The sequence below is a fragment of the Lissotriton vulgaris genome, chromosome 2_1 (assembly GCF_964263255.1).
Source record: "Lissotriton vulgaris chromosome 2_1, aLisVul1.2, whole genome shotgun sequence".
NCBI lineage: Eukaryota > Metazoa > Chordata > Amphibia > Caudata > Salamandridae > Lissotriton > Lissotriton vulgaris.
The window spans coordinates 1,673,290,444-1,673,310,183 of NC_141687.1; the positions used below are offsets into that span (position 1 = coordinate 1,673,290,444).

A 19,740-nucleotide genomic window follows, 5' to 3' on the forward strand; every position below is an offset into this window, starting at 1 on the left:
ACAAAAGCTCCCACTCCTTGGCTTTCACCGACCTATTAAGTGGGCTCAATGGCCTTCAACACATCCATACGGCCACTCATTCCAAGGGCCACATCCTAGACCAGGTTTGGACCTACAATCTTGAAATCAAGTCCCTTGCGATTTCACCTTGCCACTGGTTGGACCACTTCTTAATCTCCTTTCTTCTCCTGGTCCCTCCACCGCCCCCGTAACCGAGGCCCTAGCCTCCTGGCCCGTAACTGGAACAAAGCAGACCTCGATCTATTTCTCACCTCTTTAACATCTTCGATTCGGCCCAGCCCCAGTTCCATAGACTCCCAGGAAGCTGCACTTGTCAAATGGCTAGAGTCTGCTAGCGACAAGGTCGCCCCCCTTAAGTTAATTAGAACTAAGCGTCCCCATGACGCACACCAATGGTTTTCAGATAGCCTTAAATCTTTAAAACTGGGACTCCGCCAAGCCGAGCGTCACTGGTGTAGAAACTATGACCCCTCAGAAAAATTACAATTCTTAAAACTATCTGGAGAATACAAACAGGCAATCTCAGTCGCCAAAACTGCTTACTTCTCTACAAAAATTCTTAATTCCGCACAAAAATCTAAAGAAATCTTTGCCATTGTGGAGGAGCTCTCACACCCGGACAGGGTGACCATCAAACACCTCCCATCTCAGGCACTATGTGATTCCCTTAACCAATTCTTCACAGATAAAATCAGCAAAATCAAAAACAGTATTTCCTCTGGATCCCCTGTGATGTCCCTCGCAGAGGTTACTCCCTTTTTAACCCCCACTCCCTGACCCAGCTTCCCCCCATACTAGAAGGAGATTTTCTCTCTTTGCTTAATAAAGTCTCATCTGGCTCCCCCACGGATTGTTGCCCTCCTGTGATTCTCCGTGCTGCCTTTTCGGCTTGCCCTGCCCCTCCGCTGGCCCTCCTGAACAATTCCCTCCTGCTCGGTGAGGTCCCCAGCCAGTTTAAGAACGCTGAGGTGGTTCCCATACTAAAAAAAAACAACGCTGACCCCGCGGTTATGGGTAACTTCCGTCCCATCTCCCTTCTCCCTTACCTGAGTAAGGTACTTGAAACACATGTAACCAGCGTCCTCAGTTCTTTTATTGAAGATTCCAACTTCCTAGACTCCCAGCAAGCAGGGTTTAGACCTGCCCATTCTACGGAGGCGGTCATCCTCTCTGTCATGGAGGAACTCCGTAGAGGTGCCGACTCCAATATTAGTCAAGCCCTGATTCTCCTGGATCTGTCGTCTGCCTTTGACACGGTCGACCACACCATCTTAGTCGACCGTGTCAAGGAGGCGGGCATCAGTGGGACGGCCCTTAGTTGGGTCTGCTCCTTCCTGACGAACCGCCACCAATCTGTCCGACTTTCCCAGTTCTCGGCTGACAGGATGAAGCTTACCTGCGGCGTCCCGCAGGGTTCGTCCTTGTCACCACTCCTATTCAACTTATACCTCACCCTCCTGATCCGCTCCCTCCGGGGAAGGAATGTCACTGCATTTAAATATGCAGATGGCATTCAGCTTGTCTTCAACCTCGATTCCTCGGACGAAGCGGCCCAAGACTTTCAGTCTACCCTTTGCCACATCAGTAATTGGATGGGTGCTCACCATCTTAAACTTAACCCCGACAAGACTGAGCTTGTTCTTGTCGGAGGCTCAGCCAATCCCTGGAACTCCACCTTCTGGCCCCTTTCCCTTGGCCCCTCTCCCTGCCCCGCGGACAAGGTGAAAAGCTTGGGAGTTTACATCTCCCATGATCTCTCAATGAAGCATCAGGTCAGTGCCACTGTGTCCTCCTGTTTTTTCCAGCTAAGGAAGATCTGGAAAATAGCTCATTTCTTGGCCACCGAAGCCCTCACTTTGGCACTGCTGGCATTAGTCATCTCCCGGATTGACTATGCCAACGCCCTGTATGCAGGCATCCCACAATATCAAATCAAAAGACTACAGCTGGTACAGAACCAGGCAGCCCGCCTAATCTACCATCAACCCAAACACCACCACGTCCGCCCCCTGCTTAAAGCCCTTCACTGGCTCCCTGTATCGGAGCGCTGCAAGTTCAAACTAGGCTGTTTGACCCACAAATATCTGGCCGGCATCGGCCCTTCCTTCATCTCCTCTCTTCTGCATCCTTACGTCCCCTCCAGGCACCTCCGATCCTCTCACCATGCGCTCCTCCAGACACCTAGGTTTAGGCGCAAAAAACACGGAGGTCTCAGATTTTCTTTCCTGGCTCCCTCATTCTGGAACTCACTCCCGTTGGAACTCAGACTCTCTCTCTCCTACCCTCACTTTAGGTCTCTCCTCAAAACTCACCTCTTCCGCAGCATCTACACATAAGCACTCATCACCTTCCCTTTATGCCATCTTCCCCAAATAAGTGAACAGCGCCAAGAAACCGTCCGGTGTAAGCTACGCTTTTCAACAATTTTTTACATTACATTACATTACATTACAAGGTACCCATTCCAATCTACCCCAGCCATTTTATCACAGTCTACCTCACCCCAATATACCCCAATCAACCTCACACCAATCTACCACACTCCAATCTACCCCACCCAAATCTACCCCAACCTGCCCCAATATACCCCACCCCAATGTAACCCAATCTATCCCAATCTGCCCACCCCAATTTGCCTGCCTCAATGTACCACACCCTAATTTACCGCACCCCAATCTTCCCCACGCCAGTCTACCCCAATTTACCCCACCACTAACCTGCCATCTGGTTCTGCAAAATTAGAGGATGCAGGTAACTCAGGAAGATTGGGCTTGTTGTACTACGAGGTGAGATTTAGAGCCCTCTGTGGGAGTAGGCTCCTTGCCTGATGGAAGAGCGAGATCTCTGGGTTGACCCCTTTGTCCTGGATTCTGTTCCTAAGGTTTCTGTTTCCCAATCTCTTGTGTCTGCAGCTGGGTCATGTATGAGAAGCCTCGCTACCAGGGCCGGAAGATCGTGCTGGAGGAGGGTGACACCGAGCTGACTGATCCTTGGGGGAACGAGGACGAGGACCCAGCGGCAGAGGAGGAGGCAATGACACCTGTCCGCATTGGTTCGCTGCGGCACGTGGTCCGGGTGAGTAAAGATGGCTGCCACTTCAGGGATAAGATGGCTCACACATAGCTCTTGTTTAGGATGAGTTGAAGTTCCACACAGTATGCACACCAATGGGTGAGTTAATGAGAGATATGGCACATTACAGTGAAATGTGGCTGTAGAGGGTGAAATGCATCGCATTAGTGTGAAATAGGATGAAGTATCGTTAAATAGCGCAATGGTATTATAGAGTGTATTATGGGGAAATGGGCAAGTTTGAGTGAAACAAAAGAGGAAAAGGGCTGGAGTAGTGTGAAATAGGATGGGCTGTTGTAGGATGAAAGCAGGTAAAGGGCTCAAAAACAGATTGATTGATACATAAACTGTCAATGTTTTGCGATAGTGTCTAGGGTGCTCTTTACTAACATATTTTACAGATCTGTGTAGAGTCTGCCTTATGGAAAAAAAATTGCATATAGGACATCATTCCCGTGTCACCCTTTTACAAAGTGTGCGTCACGAGACTCACATCCAAACACTGATCAGTTGTTCACAACCAGGCTCTGGAGCCATTTGTGCCCTGACTGCTTGTCAGTGATGACGTCATCACAGAAAGAAGTGTGGACTTCCCAGAGGTATGTGCCACTATTACTTGCTACACATCGCAAGAATCACCATCAAGTCGAGGTCGCTTGACTGCTGGAAACCAGGCGCATGGAAGTCCTTTGAATTCCCCATCTCCAGCCAGGGTTGGCTTCTGGCATGGACGAGCTGGGCCTAGGCCCAGGGCGCCAAGCTTCAGAGGTGGGTAAAAGTGTTTGCATGAAGGTCCTGCAAACAGCAACGCCTCTCTTCCTTGGCTTCAGTGATTTCGTTTAAAGCACTCCTCTTCGTTCTTAACGTGCCTCAGCCCCTTACCTTGCCTGCCCATCTAGCTCTAACTCCCTGCCGCCACACATCAACACCCCTCTCCAACCCAACAAACAACCTGTAACCAGTCTGAGTGATTCAGGGGAGATGAGGATAGGTGTGTTTAGAGGCAAGTTGCTGATCTGACGAAGCCAGTTGGACCTAACCTGTGAAAAAGGGCTGGTGTCTCCTTTTATTCACCAACAGTAGCAAGTGCATCAAATATCTTTCTCCCCAGGGTGGTACTGGAGCAAGTGCCGGTTCTCCCTAGTCCCAGAGCGGAATGGCAGCCATTCTGTTTCCAAATCCACTACGGCACTTTGCATGTGAAGCACTGTAACCCTTCCATCCTATGTATTGAATGGGACATCATTGCTGCGCTCTAGCTGCCAGAATTGGAAATAGCAGTTGAAATAGAAAATTAGCTTTGCAAGTTGTAATTCTTTAATACCCCTCGTGACACATGTGCAAAAAAAAGACCCACCTGGGAGACACGCTTGTGGTGTCTTCTCAGGCACAAGCCCTTGTGATACTGACTGGGGCGCATGAAATCGGCCAAATGTCAAAATCAGCCCCACTCCAGGCCACACTCCCACTGCCATACGCTCCCTCCCCCATTAGGCCATCCCTCGTATCTCTGTACCCTATGTGGTTCACAGGAACTACCCTCCCGGGTCCAAGGCAGGGACACATCTTAAGGATTTGAGGGGCTATGGGCCAAACGTATTTTAGGGGCCCCTGTTCAGTTGGGCTTTACATTTATGATCCAGTTTCAGCTCTTTCGGGCTTTCTTTGGCCAGGTCACTGACAGTGCACAGATACACTCGTCCAAATTCTAAATATGTTCACATCTAATAATCAGTGATCGTGACGTATGCTTTCAATATTGTAACACTCAGAAGCTGACCAATATTGCTGCAAAAAGTTTCTGAGGCACACTCCCATTTTCCCATATGTGAGGTCCTGTGTTCATCTACAAGAAACATTTTTCTGGATGTTGCATGAATTGTAAACACAACATTTCTTTGCAATATGTCTGTAATAGACTCTCACACGTCACCCACATTAAAATAAATTAAAGGAAAACTGAATTTAAAACAATCTGTTAAAGAGCTATTAATGGGCACCAGGGAAAGACTCTCTACAGAAGAGAGCTGGCTCTATCAGGGGGCCCCTGAAAGGCTGTAGCCATGGGCCAGAGTCCACTTTGTCCAAGCCTAATAACGTCTCTGGTCCAAGGCGAACCTGGACCTCCACCGCTCAGCCATTAGTCCGGTAAGTGCATACACTGGGTGCCACGAGGTGCTGTATAACACCCCGGCTACATGTAGTTCCAATCTGCATAGCGTACAATTTTGGGTTCAAACTTGGAGCTTCTACTTGGAGGCCTCAATTTCAGTTCTCTGTGATGACTGGGAAGGAGCAGACAGTGGGACTGAGTTCTTCAGATTCTCATAGACAGCCTTCTTTTTTTGTTCTATAACAGCAGCACTTGGCTTACAAATTGATTTGAATCACTTATTCGTGGATCACTGACAGAATACCTAGGCAAACAATATCGCTGACAACAATATTGTGTCAAAAATATAATTTACCACAATATTGTTCGCCTATAATTATAGAGGTAAGTACAAAAGTATCGGCCAAAAATATTGTTGACACTAATATTGTCTAAAATATACAAAAATATAGATTTTAAAAATATATTTCAAGCAGTATATGTTAAATATGTTCATATGTAACTTTAATTTATTGTAAATTAAATAAATCTCAATAATATGTTATACTATATATAAATATATACTTATATAAACTCACAAACATACACACACAAAAACACTCATATATGTGTGTGTGTGTGTATATATATATATATATATATATATATATATATATATATATATATATATATATATATATATATATGGGTTTGTGTTTATATAAATGAATGTAGTGTAACATAATTATTTGAAATAGGCCCAGCTACTCGCAGCTTCTGTGATGGAACTAAGTACCAACTCCAGTCCATGGAAGTCAGGCCTCAGCATAACGCTTCTTGCTTTAAAGAGGGAAAGGGGAGGGAGAGCGCCTTTCATTTTTAATCTTTTGCTGCATCTCCCAATGTTGATTATGGGACCTGTTGCTTGCTCTACTAGCATACCACCCATCAATCGGTGTCAATTCCACAGAGGAACTCAGTGGTCCTCCACTCGGCCTGCTCCATTCTCCCATCTAGGGCAGGATGCTCTCAACTCTTTTAGAGGCCTCCACAGGCCACCCCTTGCCCATGGCTGCCTGACTCTGCAGCTGGAATACCAGTAATTGGGGGTGGGGAACAAATCCTCGCTGCTCCTCTAGGCAGAACCATAGACCCAACCCAGGTCCACTGCTGCAGCTGCTGACTCTCTTGTCTCAGCCCTGGGAGCCTCATGTTTTCAGTGCTGGACTGCAGCTGGCAACTCTGGTTGTAAAGCAGAATATATGACTCATGTTGACTCAGAGACCGACAGCAGGGTCCGCGGATGGTGCTGCTTTAAAAAGCATCTGCACTGGCTAGAGCTGAGTGTAGGAAACAGTATCCTACTCATCCGCCATTTTGGCCATGCTCCTTAACTCCTGAGTTTTAAAGCAAAAAAGTTTGTTATTGCTTGCTTGTTTAAAATGTCCTTTACTCCAATTCAAGCCAATGGAGAAACTGAAGTCCCTGATTTTTCCACCAAAACTCCTGTTAGGTTTTTTTGAATGTTGGCATGCATGGTCAAGTTTTCAAAATGTCAGGTGTAGTGGAAGTGACATCACACCTCATTTGACCCAGAGTGACATCGCAGGGTTGAGCCTCATCACCACAACAGCCTCCCATTTGCTGCTGAGGCCTAAGTGAAGTGGAAGGAGTGGACACCACAGAAAACACAAAAAGCTCTTGTGGCCCGATTCTGATGTTGGACGGAAGGGCTCCGAACGATGGTCGGAGTTCTTCCACCAGAATCGGAACGTGCCGGCCGGATTCCTTTCTGACCGAGCCATTCTGATGGGCTCGGTCGGAAAGGAATCTGACTCGGATTTCTGAAGGGCACCGTCCGGAAATCCTTCAGTACTCCCCTTGTTTACGACCGAGGGAGTACGATGGCAGTTTTTCACTGCCTTTTCGTTCCGGTGTTTCTGGTACGAAAAGGCAGTCAGAAACTGTCTTTGGGGGCCCCCAGTAGGGCCCCCATGGGTGGGAGGATACCGAATGGCGGCCTGCGGGCCCCTGTGGTGCCCCTCTGTTGATCCCTGCACCCGGTGGCAGGGACCTTGGGGTGCCGGCCACAGGGTGCAGGGATGAACTGCACCCCTTCATTTCACAATGCGGGCATGCATTCCGCTCAGAATGCATGCTCCCACTGTGAAACATACGAGTGCAACCGGGTTCGGTCACATTGTACTTGCAGTGCCATAACTGAGACAGTAGGTCGTTTGTCACGGTTCCTGACCAATGTCGGACGGACTCAGGTCCGTCCAACATCGGAATCAGGCCCTTGGTCGCCTCTTTACTTTCGGTTCCTGCAGCTTTCCTTTATGGCCCTTGAAACCATGGCTCATGAAGGCTGTGCCATGGCTACAAAATGGCAAGCCACGGGTAGCTACTGTTACCCCAGGCAGCCTGTAACTTATTCCTATACTTGCTTTCCTTTGATTCATTCTGACATATTTCTTTCTCTGCTGTGAGAATCCCGAAACCCCACAACCGTATGTGAGGTGCCTGTCTCACACAATCCACCTCTTTCTCATTTCCTATTTTTGTGTACATTTACGATGTGTGCAGTCTTCTATTTGATTCTGCTAAGACTTATTAATATAATGTTAATTAATGTAAAAACAAAAACCGAGAAACCACATTGGAGGAAACCAAATCATGGAACGACAATTTTAAGGAAATTCAAAAAACTTGATGGGAAGATCATTTAAAAGAACAATCCAAAATGACATTAGTATTGGATGGGGTAGTGAAGGAGTTTTGGGTTCTGGTATAGGTGATGAGATATTTTAGAGGTGAGAGATGGGTGAAGTTCAGATGTAGAAAGGGTTTTTTAGGATTCAGAAGTGGATGATGTTAATGGGTGGTGAGGGTTTTTTAGCGATGAGGAATGTGTGAAGTTTAGGGGTGGTGAAGTGTTTTTAGGGTTCATGGATGGTCAGATTTTAGTGCTAGTGAGGGATTTTAAGGCTCCGTGAGGGTTAGATTTTAGAAAGGGCGGGGGATTTATAGGGTTCAAGTACGGGGCGAGTTTATCGCTGATGAAGTATTTTAGGGGTTGGCGGTGGGCTGAATCTAAGGACAGAAATAATTTTAGGCTTCAGAATGGGTAAATCCAGGGTGCTGATGGGTGTTAAAGGTTCAGGGATGGGTGTAATTTAGCCATGGTAAAGGGCTTTTACGTGGCAAAAATGAATCATGTTTAGTAGTTGTTTGGAGGTCAAGGAAGGACAATGTTTAAATGAGTTGAGAGGTCAGTGAATTAAACGTGTCTTAAGTATTTGACAGCTTAAAGAAATACCATTGAAATAATGTCCCCTGAAGTAAAGCACTGAAATAGCTCAGACAATAATGTTTCTGAAAGTAAAACCTGAAATATCTACACTTTGAAAAATAGCCATGCACAAGCCAATTTTGAAATGAAAGGCATTCTATGAGTTGGTTTCTACGAAATGGTAAATGCCATTCATCCAGCAAATTCTTATTAAACAGTTTAGGTGAAATGGGTTCTCAATTATGGTATTCCGTGAGATCGCATTCTTCTGAGAAATCATGCACAACCATGATTAATACCTCATTTCAAAGTTTAATTTCTCCATTTTTGTAACCAATTTTGTGTTCGTTCCTGATCGATCTGTGTTTGGTGTAGTTGACTGGCAGGTCTTTCCTATTTCACGTGTGACCCTGGTCCCCAGAGCCTTCTTGCTGTTCCTGCTAGGCTGGTTTCTTGGGACACCTGCAGGGAGTTTTGAGGTCCCATTAGCTCTGTCAGAGCAGCGAGGCTTCACTCTCAGATCTTCAAAGAGCTCCAAAGGACGGGCCTCTGCTGCAGGCAGCTGAACCCTGGCAATGACCCAGACACAAGGAGGTGCAATCAATCAGGCCTGCTTGTTTTCCCATCAAGCCGCACTGTCACTGAGTAGCTGGGAACTTGAACAACGTGTCAAATTTATATTTGAAATTAAGTTTAATTGTGACCAGGAAGTTGTTTGATTTGAAAACACATCTACAACAGAGTACTTCAAGGAGTTCCCAGGGTTTAGGGGTCTCAAAGGATAGAGCGGATTGCAAAATACAGTGGAGTGCAGAATTAAGGGGATCTGGGTTAAAACAGGGCCGTGTGGTGTCCCAGTGTTGAGCCAAATGGATCCAATGCTTCCTGGTGGTAGACAAACAATTAGGGTGGGTGCTCTTTGATAGAAGGGGACGCACGTTTGGGGCAAAAGCTGGGGTGGTGTGTGATGGAAGCAGACACAGTTCTGGCTAAGGACTTCAAAAGGTTATGACAGAAGGGGGTCACAGTGTTGGGGTAAACAATGAGGTTGGGTATGACAAATGGTGTCCCGGTGCTGGTAATGAGTATTGCGATAGACTGTGGCAAAAGGTTTTACAGTGCTGGTGTGAGTATTGCTGGAAAGTATGACAATAGTCGTCACAGAGCTGGTGTGAAGATTGTGATAGAATATGACAAAAAGGTCAAGGGGTAAGACTTGAGGTAGCTTCTGAAACAAGTGGCCATGCTGAGTAAAGATTGTGGTAGAGTATTATGAAGAGCGTGTCTGTGCTGGTATGAGTAGTGCGCTGCAGTATGACAAAAGATGTCACAGTGCTGGTACGAGTATTGTGGTAGATTTTGATGAAATGATGAAAGGCGTTACGGTGTTAGTATGAGTATCGCGTTAAGGTTGGAAAAGTGCATCGTAGTACTGATATGATTACTGTGGTATAGTGTGACAGACAGGATGACAAAGATGGGTTAAAATTTGGTGGGGATTATGATAGATGGGACAGATACATGGACTAGGCTGTAGAGATAGATGTCCCCTGGGGTTGCAGGTGTAGTGCTTTAACACTGAGGTGTGGAGGGATTGGTGAGGGTTCGATGTATTGTATGAGTTAAACTTTTGGGAGCAAGTTGTAGTAGGTGGGGAATCCCAGCAGAGTAGTATTAGAAATCTGCACCCTCCTTACTGGGAGTGGTAAGAAGGAACTGCACGCATACTGCTGTGTATGATAGGAGGGACTTGGACCCTTAGTGCTTAGAAGGGATTGGCCTCTTATTGCTGGGTGGTGTCAAAGGTTCCTGCATCTTCACTGCTTATGCTATATCCACACTACCTTTCCAGGACTACGCTGTCCCCGCCATCAGCCTATTTGCAGAGGAAAATGGAGAAGGAAAGAAGCTGAAGTTCGTAGACGCCTCACATGATGCTCGGATGTTCGGGCAGCCATTGAAGACATCCTCCATCATCGTTCACTCTGGCCTGTAAGTCCTGGGGTCTGGAGTTGGCAATGGGGTGGAGGGGGGCATCATGGGTTCTTGTAGGACTCAGGCTCTGGTGGTGTGGATGGAATGGAGACCTGCCTGCAGTTTCTGGAAGTGCGGGTGGGATAGAGAGTTGCCTTACAACTCTCTGTACAACACATGGAGGTGGTGTTGTGAGACGGGAAAGTGCACTGTGGCTTCTTGTAATACGCAGGGTCTGGTAGTGTAGGTGGGATGGAAGGGGGTCTCATGGCTGCTTCTAAGCCACATCACGAGTGGTGTTACACTACCTCTTATAAGCCATTGGGTCTGAGGGTGCATATAGAACTATTGGGTACCACTGAGTAAATTATTCAAGGTGAACTGTAATGGCATTCTACATCTTCTTAACCCTTGTTATCTTCATGTGAGTACCCTAGCACATTACTGAACAGAAACAGCTACTATCAAAGAAATATATTGTATTTTCTTTGAAGTCTGTGGAAGCTCTTCTCTTAAACACTCTTACATTTACATAGCCTTAGAGGAGGTGAGGCCTGCATTGTGAACTTTACAAATCTTCACACGAGCTCACTCACAACTGAACAGAAAAGGGTTCTTAGTTCTCTACCTTCCATGTGCCCTTTCCAGATAACTGTGCACAATAAACTGGGCGGTCCTTTGATGATGTAATAGTGATTATTTCCATACATCAATTGTATGAATTTATCAATTTTGAAAGAATAAAAGACTAAGTCTGCCCCACCAGGATTTTACCCAGTGACCAGAAAATTATGGATAGATCTCTATTGCAGGTCCTCAGCCCTAAGCAATGATTACAGAACACTCTTCTGAGTGTCTCTTGTGCTTTTGGCATAGAAGAGGGGAGACTGTAGGCAAGGGGAAGCGTATTTTATGTTTGAATTTGTAACTTTTGGATGTAATAGAGTTAAGAATTTCAGCAGGTTCATCACAGTTCTGATTGGTCCAGCAGATGGTTTAAACACATCACAATTGAAATCAAAATCCCAAGGATTCGAGTTTTGAAGGTTTGAACCTTTATTGGATATACATGATCCAAGTAATGGAATATTGGCAGTAAGGGCTGAACCCAGTCTCTCAGATCACCTTGTGCCCCCTTCCTCGATGGAAAGATGGACCCTTCACAGAGACATTTATTTCCGAGAGGTGGTATTGTTGAGGCAAAGTCAGACACATGTCAGATTAGATTTGGTGCAATTGTGCCACAGTTGTAAAAACTTTCGGAGGCAATAGTCTGTCAAGAAATCTTTAGAGTTTCATGAAGATAGTACATTCTCCCACTGCTGCAGACTGTGGATAATACCCACTCTCGTCCTTGTTCTTCCAGGTGGGTCGTCTACCGGGAACCATTCTTCGAAGGTCAGCCAAGCATCCTGGAGCCAGGCGGTTACCCTACCATGAAGGCCTGGGGCGGCGAGGAACCCTTCGTCTGCTCGTTGCAGCCCATACAGATAGTAAGTGCTTGGTTGGTATAATGGGAGTGGGTCACAAGCTGTACAATACTCTGCTAGATACCTTGAAGGGGGTCTTCAGTATTGTGCAGGCACTGTCCTCCGCGGATGTTGTTGGACTGACTCCTAGCTGGTTGAGAGGTCATGTTTTGGGTATGGGTAACGTATGCCACTCTGTGAATTGATTATTGGTTGAGGATAAGTACAAGGTGTTTGGGTGCCTCTCACGATGATGAGTCTTTGTTGAAATTATCTGGCTAATAAATCATGCATCATAGTGTTTTTTTTTTTTTTTTAGGGGTGTCCTACCGTTGAGAAGCCATACGAACCCAAGGTAAGAAATACAGTAAAATATCCCCCTGTGAGTGCTCAGGCCCCTATCAACCATATTCACCATGTAGAAACCGCCTTGATAGTGCTAGGCATCTGCAGCAGTTCCACACTAAAATCTGCTAAGCCGCCAGTAGGCATCTTTCATATTCTAGAATCTGCCCAGCCACACCTGCACATATTCCACAGTCACCATCTAGGATCTATTGAGCCGCCACTAAGCATAAGCCAGCTACCACCTGCATTTGCCCTAATTTCCAGCTAGAAACTGGTATCGCACAATCAGTTACCATCATCAGCTTCCCTCTAGGATTTGTTCAGCAGCGACCAGGCATATGCCCTAATCACCATGTAGAGTTTTACAACGAAACAACTCTCTCAATGGCACTCTAGAATCTGCTCAGCCACCACAAGGCATCCCCCCAAACACCCCCCCACAATCTGCCTGCTCCAAACTAGGCATCTACAACAATCGCCATCTAAAATCTTTCTATCCACCGCCAGGTAACTGCTCCAATGGGCATCAATAGTTGGCTTACTGTTTGTTGCATGCTTGTATTGTGAGCATGATATGGAAGTAAGATGTTCACTATTGTTTTGCACTGCACATTCTTCGAATCTAAGTTTGTCAGACATTGTTGTGCCACCTCTGTAACATCGTTTGAATCTGAGTCCTGCTGTGTTTTGTTGGACTGTGTATGTGACATGCCTATTCCATGAATCGCATTACCTGATGTTGCGATGGTTCCTGGGCAATGAGTGTCGTCTAAGCACCATTGAGTGGCTTTGGATTGGAGAGGGCATCTGCCACTCTTAGGTACTTACCCTATTGCATTCTGTTGCATCACTTCCTTTGCCATTCTTGGGATCTCTGTCCCTTTGCGTATTGTTCCACCCTTGCTGATGTGATGTTGGTGGACTATATTCGTCTTGTTGTACAGACGCCAGTGCCATGCTTCCTATCACTTTCACCTCGGATGTTATTTTGCTGATCTCTGTGCAATGTTTAAATGTCAGACCCTCATTTTAGTTTTCTGCACACCCGTGGGTGGGTGCCACACTGAGGTCTAAGTCCCACTGCATGTTGTTGCACTGCTGCATTTGCAACGCGTAGAGTCTGAGTGCCATTGCATGTTGTTGTATCACTCTATCTTTGGGACACAGGAAGCAGAAATGAGTTAATCATTGAACTAAAGGAAGTCCCTTCCCCCATTGCTTATGTAGACCACCATGCAATCGACCTAGTCAGTGCTTTCTTTCGGACTCACAGTGCTGTAAATAATCCCAACGGGACTCCGAGAACCGGAAGTAAATGCAGCCCAGTGAAAACTGTAGGAATCTCACTTGCCACCGCCGAATTGGCTCATGCAGTGTAAGTGATTTGACTAACTGAAAGATTGTCAACTTGGATGGTTTGTATTTCACGAGCTTGTTGATGGATCTGAGGTCCAGCATCAGCCTATAATTACCCCAAACCTTCCTAACAAGGCAGAGAGTAAAATACACCTTCATTCCCGGTTGCTTCTTAGGCATTGGCGCAATGGCGTCTTTTAACAAGAGTTCAGGAATTTACTGACAAAGTTTAGCCTGCTTTCCTGGGCATCTTCTTATTGGGATTTGAAGGAATGGAGCTTCTGATGGAGCCATTTCTAATTTGATAGTGTTCCCTGTTTGAACACCCTTTATGCATTCAAGAGTGCCCCTGAAGTAGCTCCATTGTACCACAACCACAAGAAAAATCACCCTTGCTGGGGGAAGGCTACTCCTTCGCAAAAGAACAAGGGCAACCCAGAAATCCCAAAGGGGACTATTCACCGTTCAGCGCTGCATCACTGACAGTGACACTGCCTTGCTCCAGCCCGTGCATTTATTCACAGTCGGCAGTGGTATTTATTGAGATCTCTTCTGAACTCCATCATGTTAACCAAAACATACTTCCTAAGCGTCCTATGTTGGAAAAGAAATTAAGAGCCATTATGCTCCTTTTCCATTTTCTGTATGGCCTCTGGTACTACGGTGGTCCCAGCTGAGCATTTACATAAGAAATCCTAATTTATTTTTAGTACCTAGACCCAGGAAAAAACGTTCACAGGTATTGAGATCTACCAGTAACATCCTGTTATGTTCCCGTATTTCAGACCCCAGTTATTCACTTGTTCTGATAATGATCTGTTAAATTAGCTGGGGATTGAAACATGTTTTTCACTTGTAAACCAAGGATAAATATGTTGTAAGTTCAGTATTTTTGTGATTATCTATTTATATACAGTTACTCGTTAATCTTCGATTAGCTGTTGCCCTTTACAAACTAAAGTTACGCCAGTGGGCATAAGTTTAGAGTTGAATTGAATTGAATTGAATTGAATTGAATTGAAATAAATTTATTGAGCGCGGTTGCTGCCCGGGGGCGTCCAAGCGCTGAGATGAGACGGAGAGACGAGACGGAGCACCGGGTTTAGAGCTCGGAGGCTTTGGCGAATAGTAATGTCTTCAGCTTTTTCCGGAATGAGAGCAGGTCTGGGTTGGAACGAAGTGAGAAGGGGAGGGTATTCCAAAGCTTAGCGGTGTTCAACGAGAACAGCCTACCCCCAGACCTGGCTCTCTTCACTCTAGTTCTCTATATTCTACTTATGAATACAGTATAAACAACATTTCAAGCACACTTTAACTTTTTATTCCTTAGTCTGCAATTATAATATCTCTTTTTATACAAATAAGGGTCCGATCACATGTTTGTCGGGAAGCCTCCGACTGCTCGTCGGAGGCTTACCGATCAACATGGTAGGTTTACAGTCCGACCACCGAATTACAATGTTGGCGGTTGGAGTGTAAACTGGCCAGTCAATCCAACTGGCTTCCAACGGCTCAAAGCATCCACCGGCCAGTCGAAGACCTCCACATAATCTCTTACGGACAGCGTTTCTGTTGTCAGGATTCTGATGTTGGTTTCCGACAGCCTTTCCATGTTGGCCTTTCTAACAGGTAAAGGCTGTTGGAGAGCGACTTTGGGTTGCCCCTAGTAGGGCCCCCTTCTCCCCAGAAGGGTGCTACATGGTGCAGGGATTTATAGAACCTCCCATTTCTCTATGGGGGCTTGTGCTGCGGCCGGTTTCTGAAAACCGGACAAGCTCCCATAGGGAAATGGGAGTTGCTGTCGCATTGTAATTGCGATGTCGAGGCGCCGACCGGAGATCATTCGGTTCCGACACCACAGAGATGTCGATCGGAGGCAACTCCGACCTACATCATAATGAGGCCCTAAGTCTCTGCTTTCCTGCTTTTACTGTTGAGATCAGCTTTTTTCGCAGTGATACAATTGTATTTATGCTAAGTTTTTGCTTTTCAAGTCTTTTATTGTTTTTTTTAATCATTTTGGTCTCACAAATATCAAATTATTGCTTGAAGTTGCCATTCTGAAGGAACCACTGTGGTCTCACGTTATTGGAGGGAATTCCTTGTCAGAACCTTCCAGTGAATAACACAGAGGAAATAGGGAAACACCGAGCCAGCTTTTTATTCCATGTCGAAATACCTCTAGAGAGCCCAATAAGGGCGAATCGCAAGGAATTCACACCTGGAAATGTATAATATCTAAAGTTGTCCTCTGAGTGTGCTGTACAATATGGTTGCTTGACTCCCATTGGCAAGATGGTAATCTCACATCTGACATTCTGTTGCATTGCGCTCTTCAATTTATCAATCAGGTAAAAATCGCCATACAAAGTGGGACCACTAAAGGCAAAAATCTGGATGGATCCACTAAACTTCAACTTACCCCAGGGCTCTACCAAGTTTTTTGTGCAATCCATGGAGGCCCTTCGCTTTCCCACCAATGCATAGTATATATCCAGACAAAGCAGATTGATAACTGAAGGACCACGGAGAGATAGGGTCCTTTATGGAACTGAGAATGGGGAGAGTAAAAATAAAAAAGCCAACTGGTGCAAATTAAACAGCAATAGTGAAGTATTACTATTTGTGCAAATCTGAACATTATGTGCAGATGATGGATTATCTAGCGAATACGTCAAATATATGTATTATACGGAAAACACCATGACCACACAATGGCATTTTTTCCCAGTAGCTCAGGGTATATATTAAGCTGATGAAATCCATTGCATCATGAACCTCTACTGACAAGTGGATTTCAGTAATCTGACCTGGCGTAAATGTTGTTTTGCATTATCAGATTGTCGAATTCTTCACCCTTTTTTAAAGTATTTCAAAGAGGTGTTTCTTCTTTTCTGACCTTGTCTCTCACTCCTCTCCTCTTTCTATCCCTCAACAGGTGCTTCTTTTTTCGGACAGAGACCTACAGCCCTACTCTCCAGTCTCAATCCATCACTTCTGTTCATTTCCGCGTATTTCTACTTGCCATCCCCTGACTCACCACTCCACATATTTCCCCTTTCCCTAAGACACTCCTCAATTGCCAATTTAATTACTCTCCTTTTGTTACACAACCCGAACCCTTAAAATCTGCGGTACCTGATACCTGATAGAGCTAGTAGCTTACTGGTCCAAGTTGTCTATCCTTGCTTCCACATCCGTTGTGGGTCTCAATAGATAAAAAAAACAGACCAGTGCTTAATTTGAGCCGGTGGTTTCTGATGCTCAGCACCGGTACTTAAATGCCAGCAATGGCACTTATGACAGTCTGCCACGTGGTGGCGGTGTTTGCCTAATTCTGAGAAGAGCACAAACACAGTTGTTTATTAATTCCATATACATTAAAATGACTAATACCTGCAGCACAAGCCCTTCTTATAGCTTTGGAGAACTGGAATGATCACACTTGAAGCTGTATTGTTAGTGTCAATGGCAGCGCTGGCAGGGGCACAGGGTGGTGCAAGCTACAGTGGCCTTCTGATGAGGGCCTTGGCCTTAATCACAGCCAACCACTGAGACCTGTGTTTAGTTTTATAGCACAATAATTCCTGATTCTTTTTTTTTAAATATTGTATTCTTACACTGGCAAGCTGGAATAACTGTTGTCATAAAACTGTGCACTCCTTTTGACAGTTCCTTTCGGACATCCCCAATCGTTATACACTTATACCCCCATTAAGACACACTTTATTAGACAATACTCTTACCACAAACAAACCTTACTACCAACGCTTTGAGATTCTGCACAAAATTGATAGCAATCACATCCTACACAAGTGATCATCTTCACTTCCCCAATTGAGAAATCGTGAGGCATGACCCAATTGGGAAACCTGTTGGAGTTAAAACACCTAAGTGTGTGAAGTAGGGGTGGTGGGGTACAATCAGCGCAAATTGTAAAAGATAAATGGATAGTCAAGCGCCCATGCGGTTACTGAATCAAACAACAGGTTAAAGGGTGAGCTATTCTTGAAGACAGGCCTGGGAAAGAGTTAGCCGATCTCTTCTTACTGATCTGCTGCTGCTACAAGGCTTACATAGGGCAAAAGCAGAAGAACCAGGTACTTTTCACAGCAGACAGTGGTTTACCAACTACTCAAGAAAGCAAGGGTATTTCTAAAAAAATCTAAGAGCCCTGTCAAAATCCACAGTCTTCCAACCATGCAGAGGTTCAAAACTCTTCCAAGAATGCACGCTGAGTGGCTAACAGATATGCAGCCAAGGTGGCAGGAGAAAGTGTATTTATTTGAAGCTTTCCTTAAATAATGTGGCCAACACTATTTGTTCATCTTTCAGCATCTGTACCCGTGATCGTATCAATACAATTTAATGCCATCACCCCTCCCTCCCTGCAGGAAACTGAGGGTGTGACATCAGATTTACACTCTTCAGTGGACCAGGGCCCAAACAGACTTTCAGCTTAATTGTTTCAATCAGACTAAAGGTGTTGGTAACAACTCTAATGTGTCTGTTAAGAGGTTTACAAATCCAGGTCTGAAAGAGAGGTTGCCTGATGGTACCCCTGTTGGTTAGTCTATACCCATGCACGATGGCACCCCTGTTGGTTAGCCTATAACCATGCATGATGGCACCCCTGTTGGTTAGCCTATAACCATGCATGATGGCACCCCTGTTGGTTAGCCTATAACCATGCACGATGGCACCCATGTTGGTTAGCCTATAACCATGCACAATGGCACCCATGTTGGTTAGCCTATACACATGCACGATGGCACCCCTGTTGGTTAGCCTATAACCATGCATGATGGCACCCCTGTTGGTTAGTCTATAACCATGCATGATGGCACCCCAGTTGGTTAGCCTATAACCATGCACTGTGGCACCCATATTGGTTAGCCTATAACCATGCCCAATGTCACCCCTATTGGTTAGCCTATAACCATGCACAATGGCATCCATGTTGGTTTCATCTTGCTCTGGAGTATACTAGTGTTTGAATACAGACTCTACCTGAAGCCATCTTTCATAAACCTTGCTCTGTCCACCTGTGGGGGGGCTATCTTAATCAGTTGCCTTGGTCTGATTTTCAACTGTCTGGACAGTGAAATGGTTCATTTTAAGATGTTGAAGTTCATAATCAATAATTGTTTTAAATATTTTGTTTTTATTTCTACCAACCATCAATAAATCTTACTTTGACTTGTCCTATTCATATTACTTGTGATATTCAAGAATTGTAAGAGCTTTGCCTGGCAAAGATATTTTTAAGTGCTGGACCTGGGGCTGTCAAGAAACACCAATCATTGTCAGGGGCTCACAGTCACCTTTGACCTTTCCTTGATTTCTGCAGATTATCATGTTTGAGAGCCCGGACTTCGAAGACCACAGCTGGGAAATAAACCAAGATTTCCTCGACCTGAAGAGCATGCAGGATGCCGAGGGGACGCCTTTGTCCACTGTGGGGTCGCTGCGTGTCCTGGGGGGATGGTGAGTATGTGGTCTCCTTGTACAGCGCTCTCTAGGCCAGCAGCGAGAGGCAGCATGGGGGTCAGCTGGGAAGCAGTCGCGAGGCACTGACGAAGAGGCGGATGTGTCCATAGATGTGTCCATAGAGAAAGGATGCAAGGGCAAGTGTAACCCGGGTATCCGAGAGAGCAGAGGCGTGACCCGGTGGGAACTCAAAACCATACCCGAGGCTACAAGAGCGGGGCAGACAGCGGTGCGACAGCCGTGTCTGTGATGTAAGTACAGGTGGGTGGCAAAAACTGCAGAGATCAGACGATAATCATCTCTCACACACCGTGGGAGAGCAGTTTTTGAGACAATTTTGTATATTTAACTCACAGAAGTACAGATTTACACTGGAGGGTGAAAACGAAATGGAAGGTCCCACACAGAGCAAACCGAGGAAGGAGAGGGTGAGAGCCAACTTCTCAAACTTGCATTAGGATTGTAGGAGTCTAGGAAAGGAGGAGCCTTTCTTCTACTATCACTAATCCAGGACCTCGTGGGGTGATTACATGCTCCCAGGCCCGGGTATTTCCACTAGAAGGCGAGGGGAATGCAACTAAAACAAGGGGAAGCTTGTCTCCGGCAGATGTGGAGAACTTCTGCCT

The 19,740-nt window shown here is 45.7% G+C and overlaps 1 protein-coding gene across 1 annotated transcript in view; it reads left to right on the plus strand.

The window, feature by feature from the left end:
- The window catches only part of CRYBG2 (crystallin beta-gamma domain containing 2), a 467,695-nt gene that overhangs the window by 407,104 nt on the left and 40,851 nt on the right, over positions 1 to 19,740 (plus strand). Inside the window, exons 7-11 of the mRNA XM_086957632.1 lie at positions 2,934 to 3,096; positions 10,330 to 10,469; positions 11,818 to 11,944; positions 12,240 to 12,275; positions 18,975 to 19,111. Of these exons, the coding sequence (XP_086813758.1) occupies positions 2,934 to 3,096; positions 10,330 to 10,469; positions 11,818 to 11,944; positions 12,240 to 12,275; positions 18,975 to 19,111 (603 nt within the window). The remainder of the gene's footprint in view (positions 1 to 2,933; positions 3,097 to 10,329; positions 10,470 to 11,817; positions 11,945 to 12,239; positions 12,276 to 18,974; positions 19,112 to 19,740) is intronic.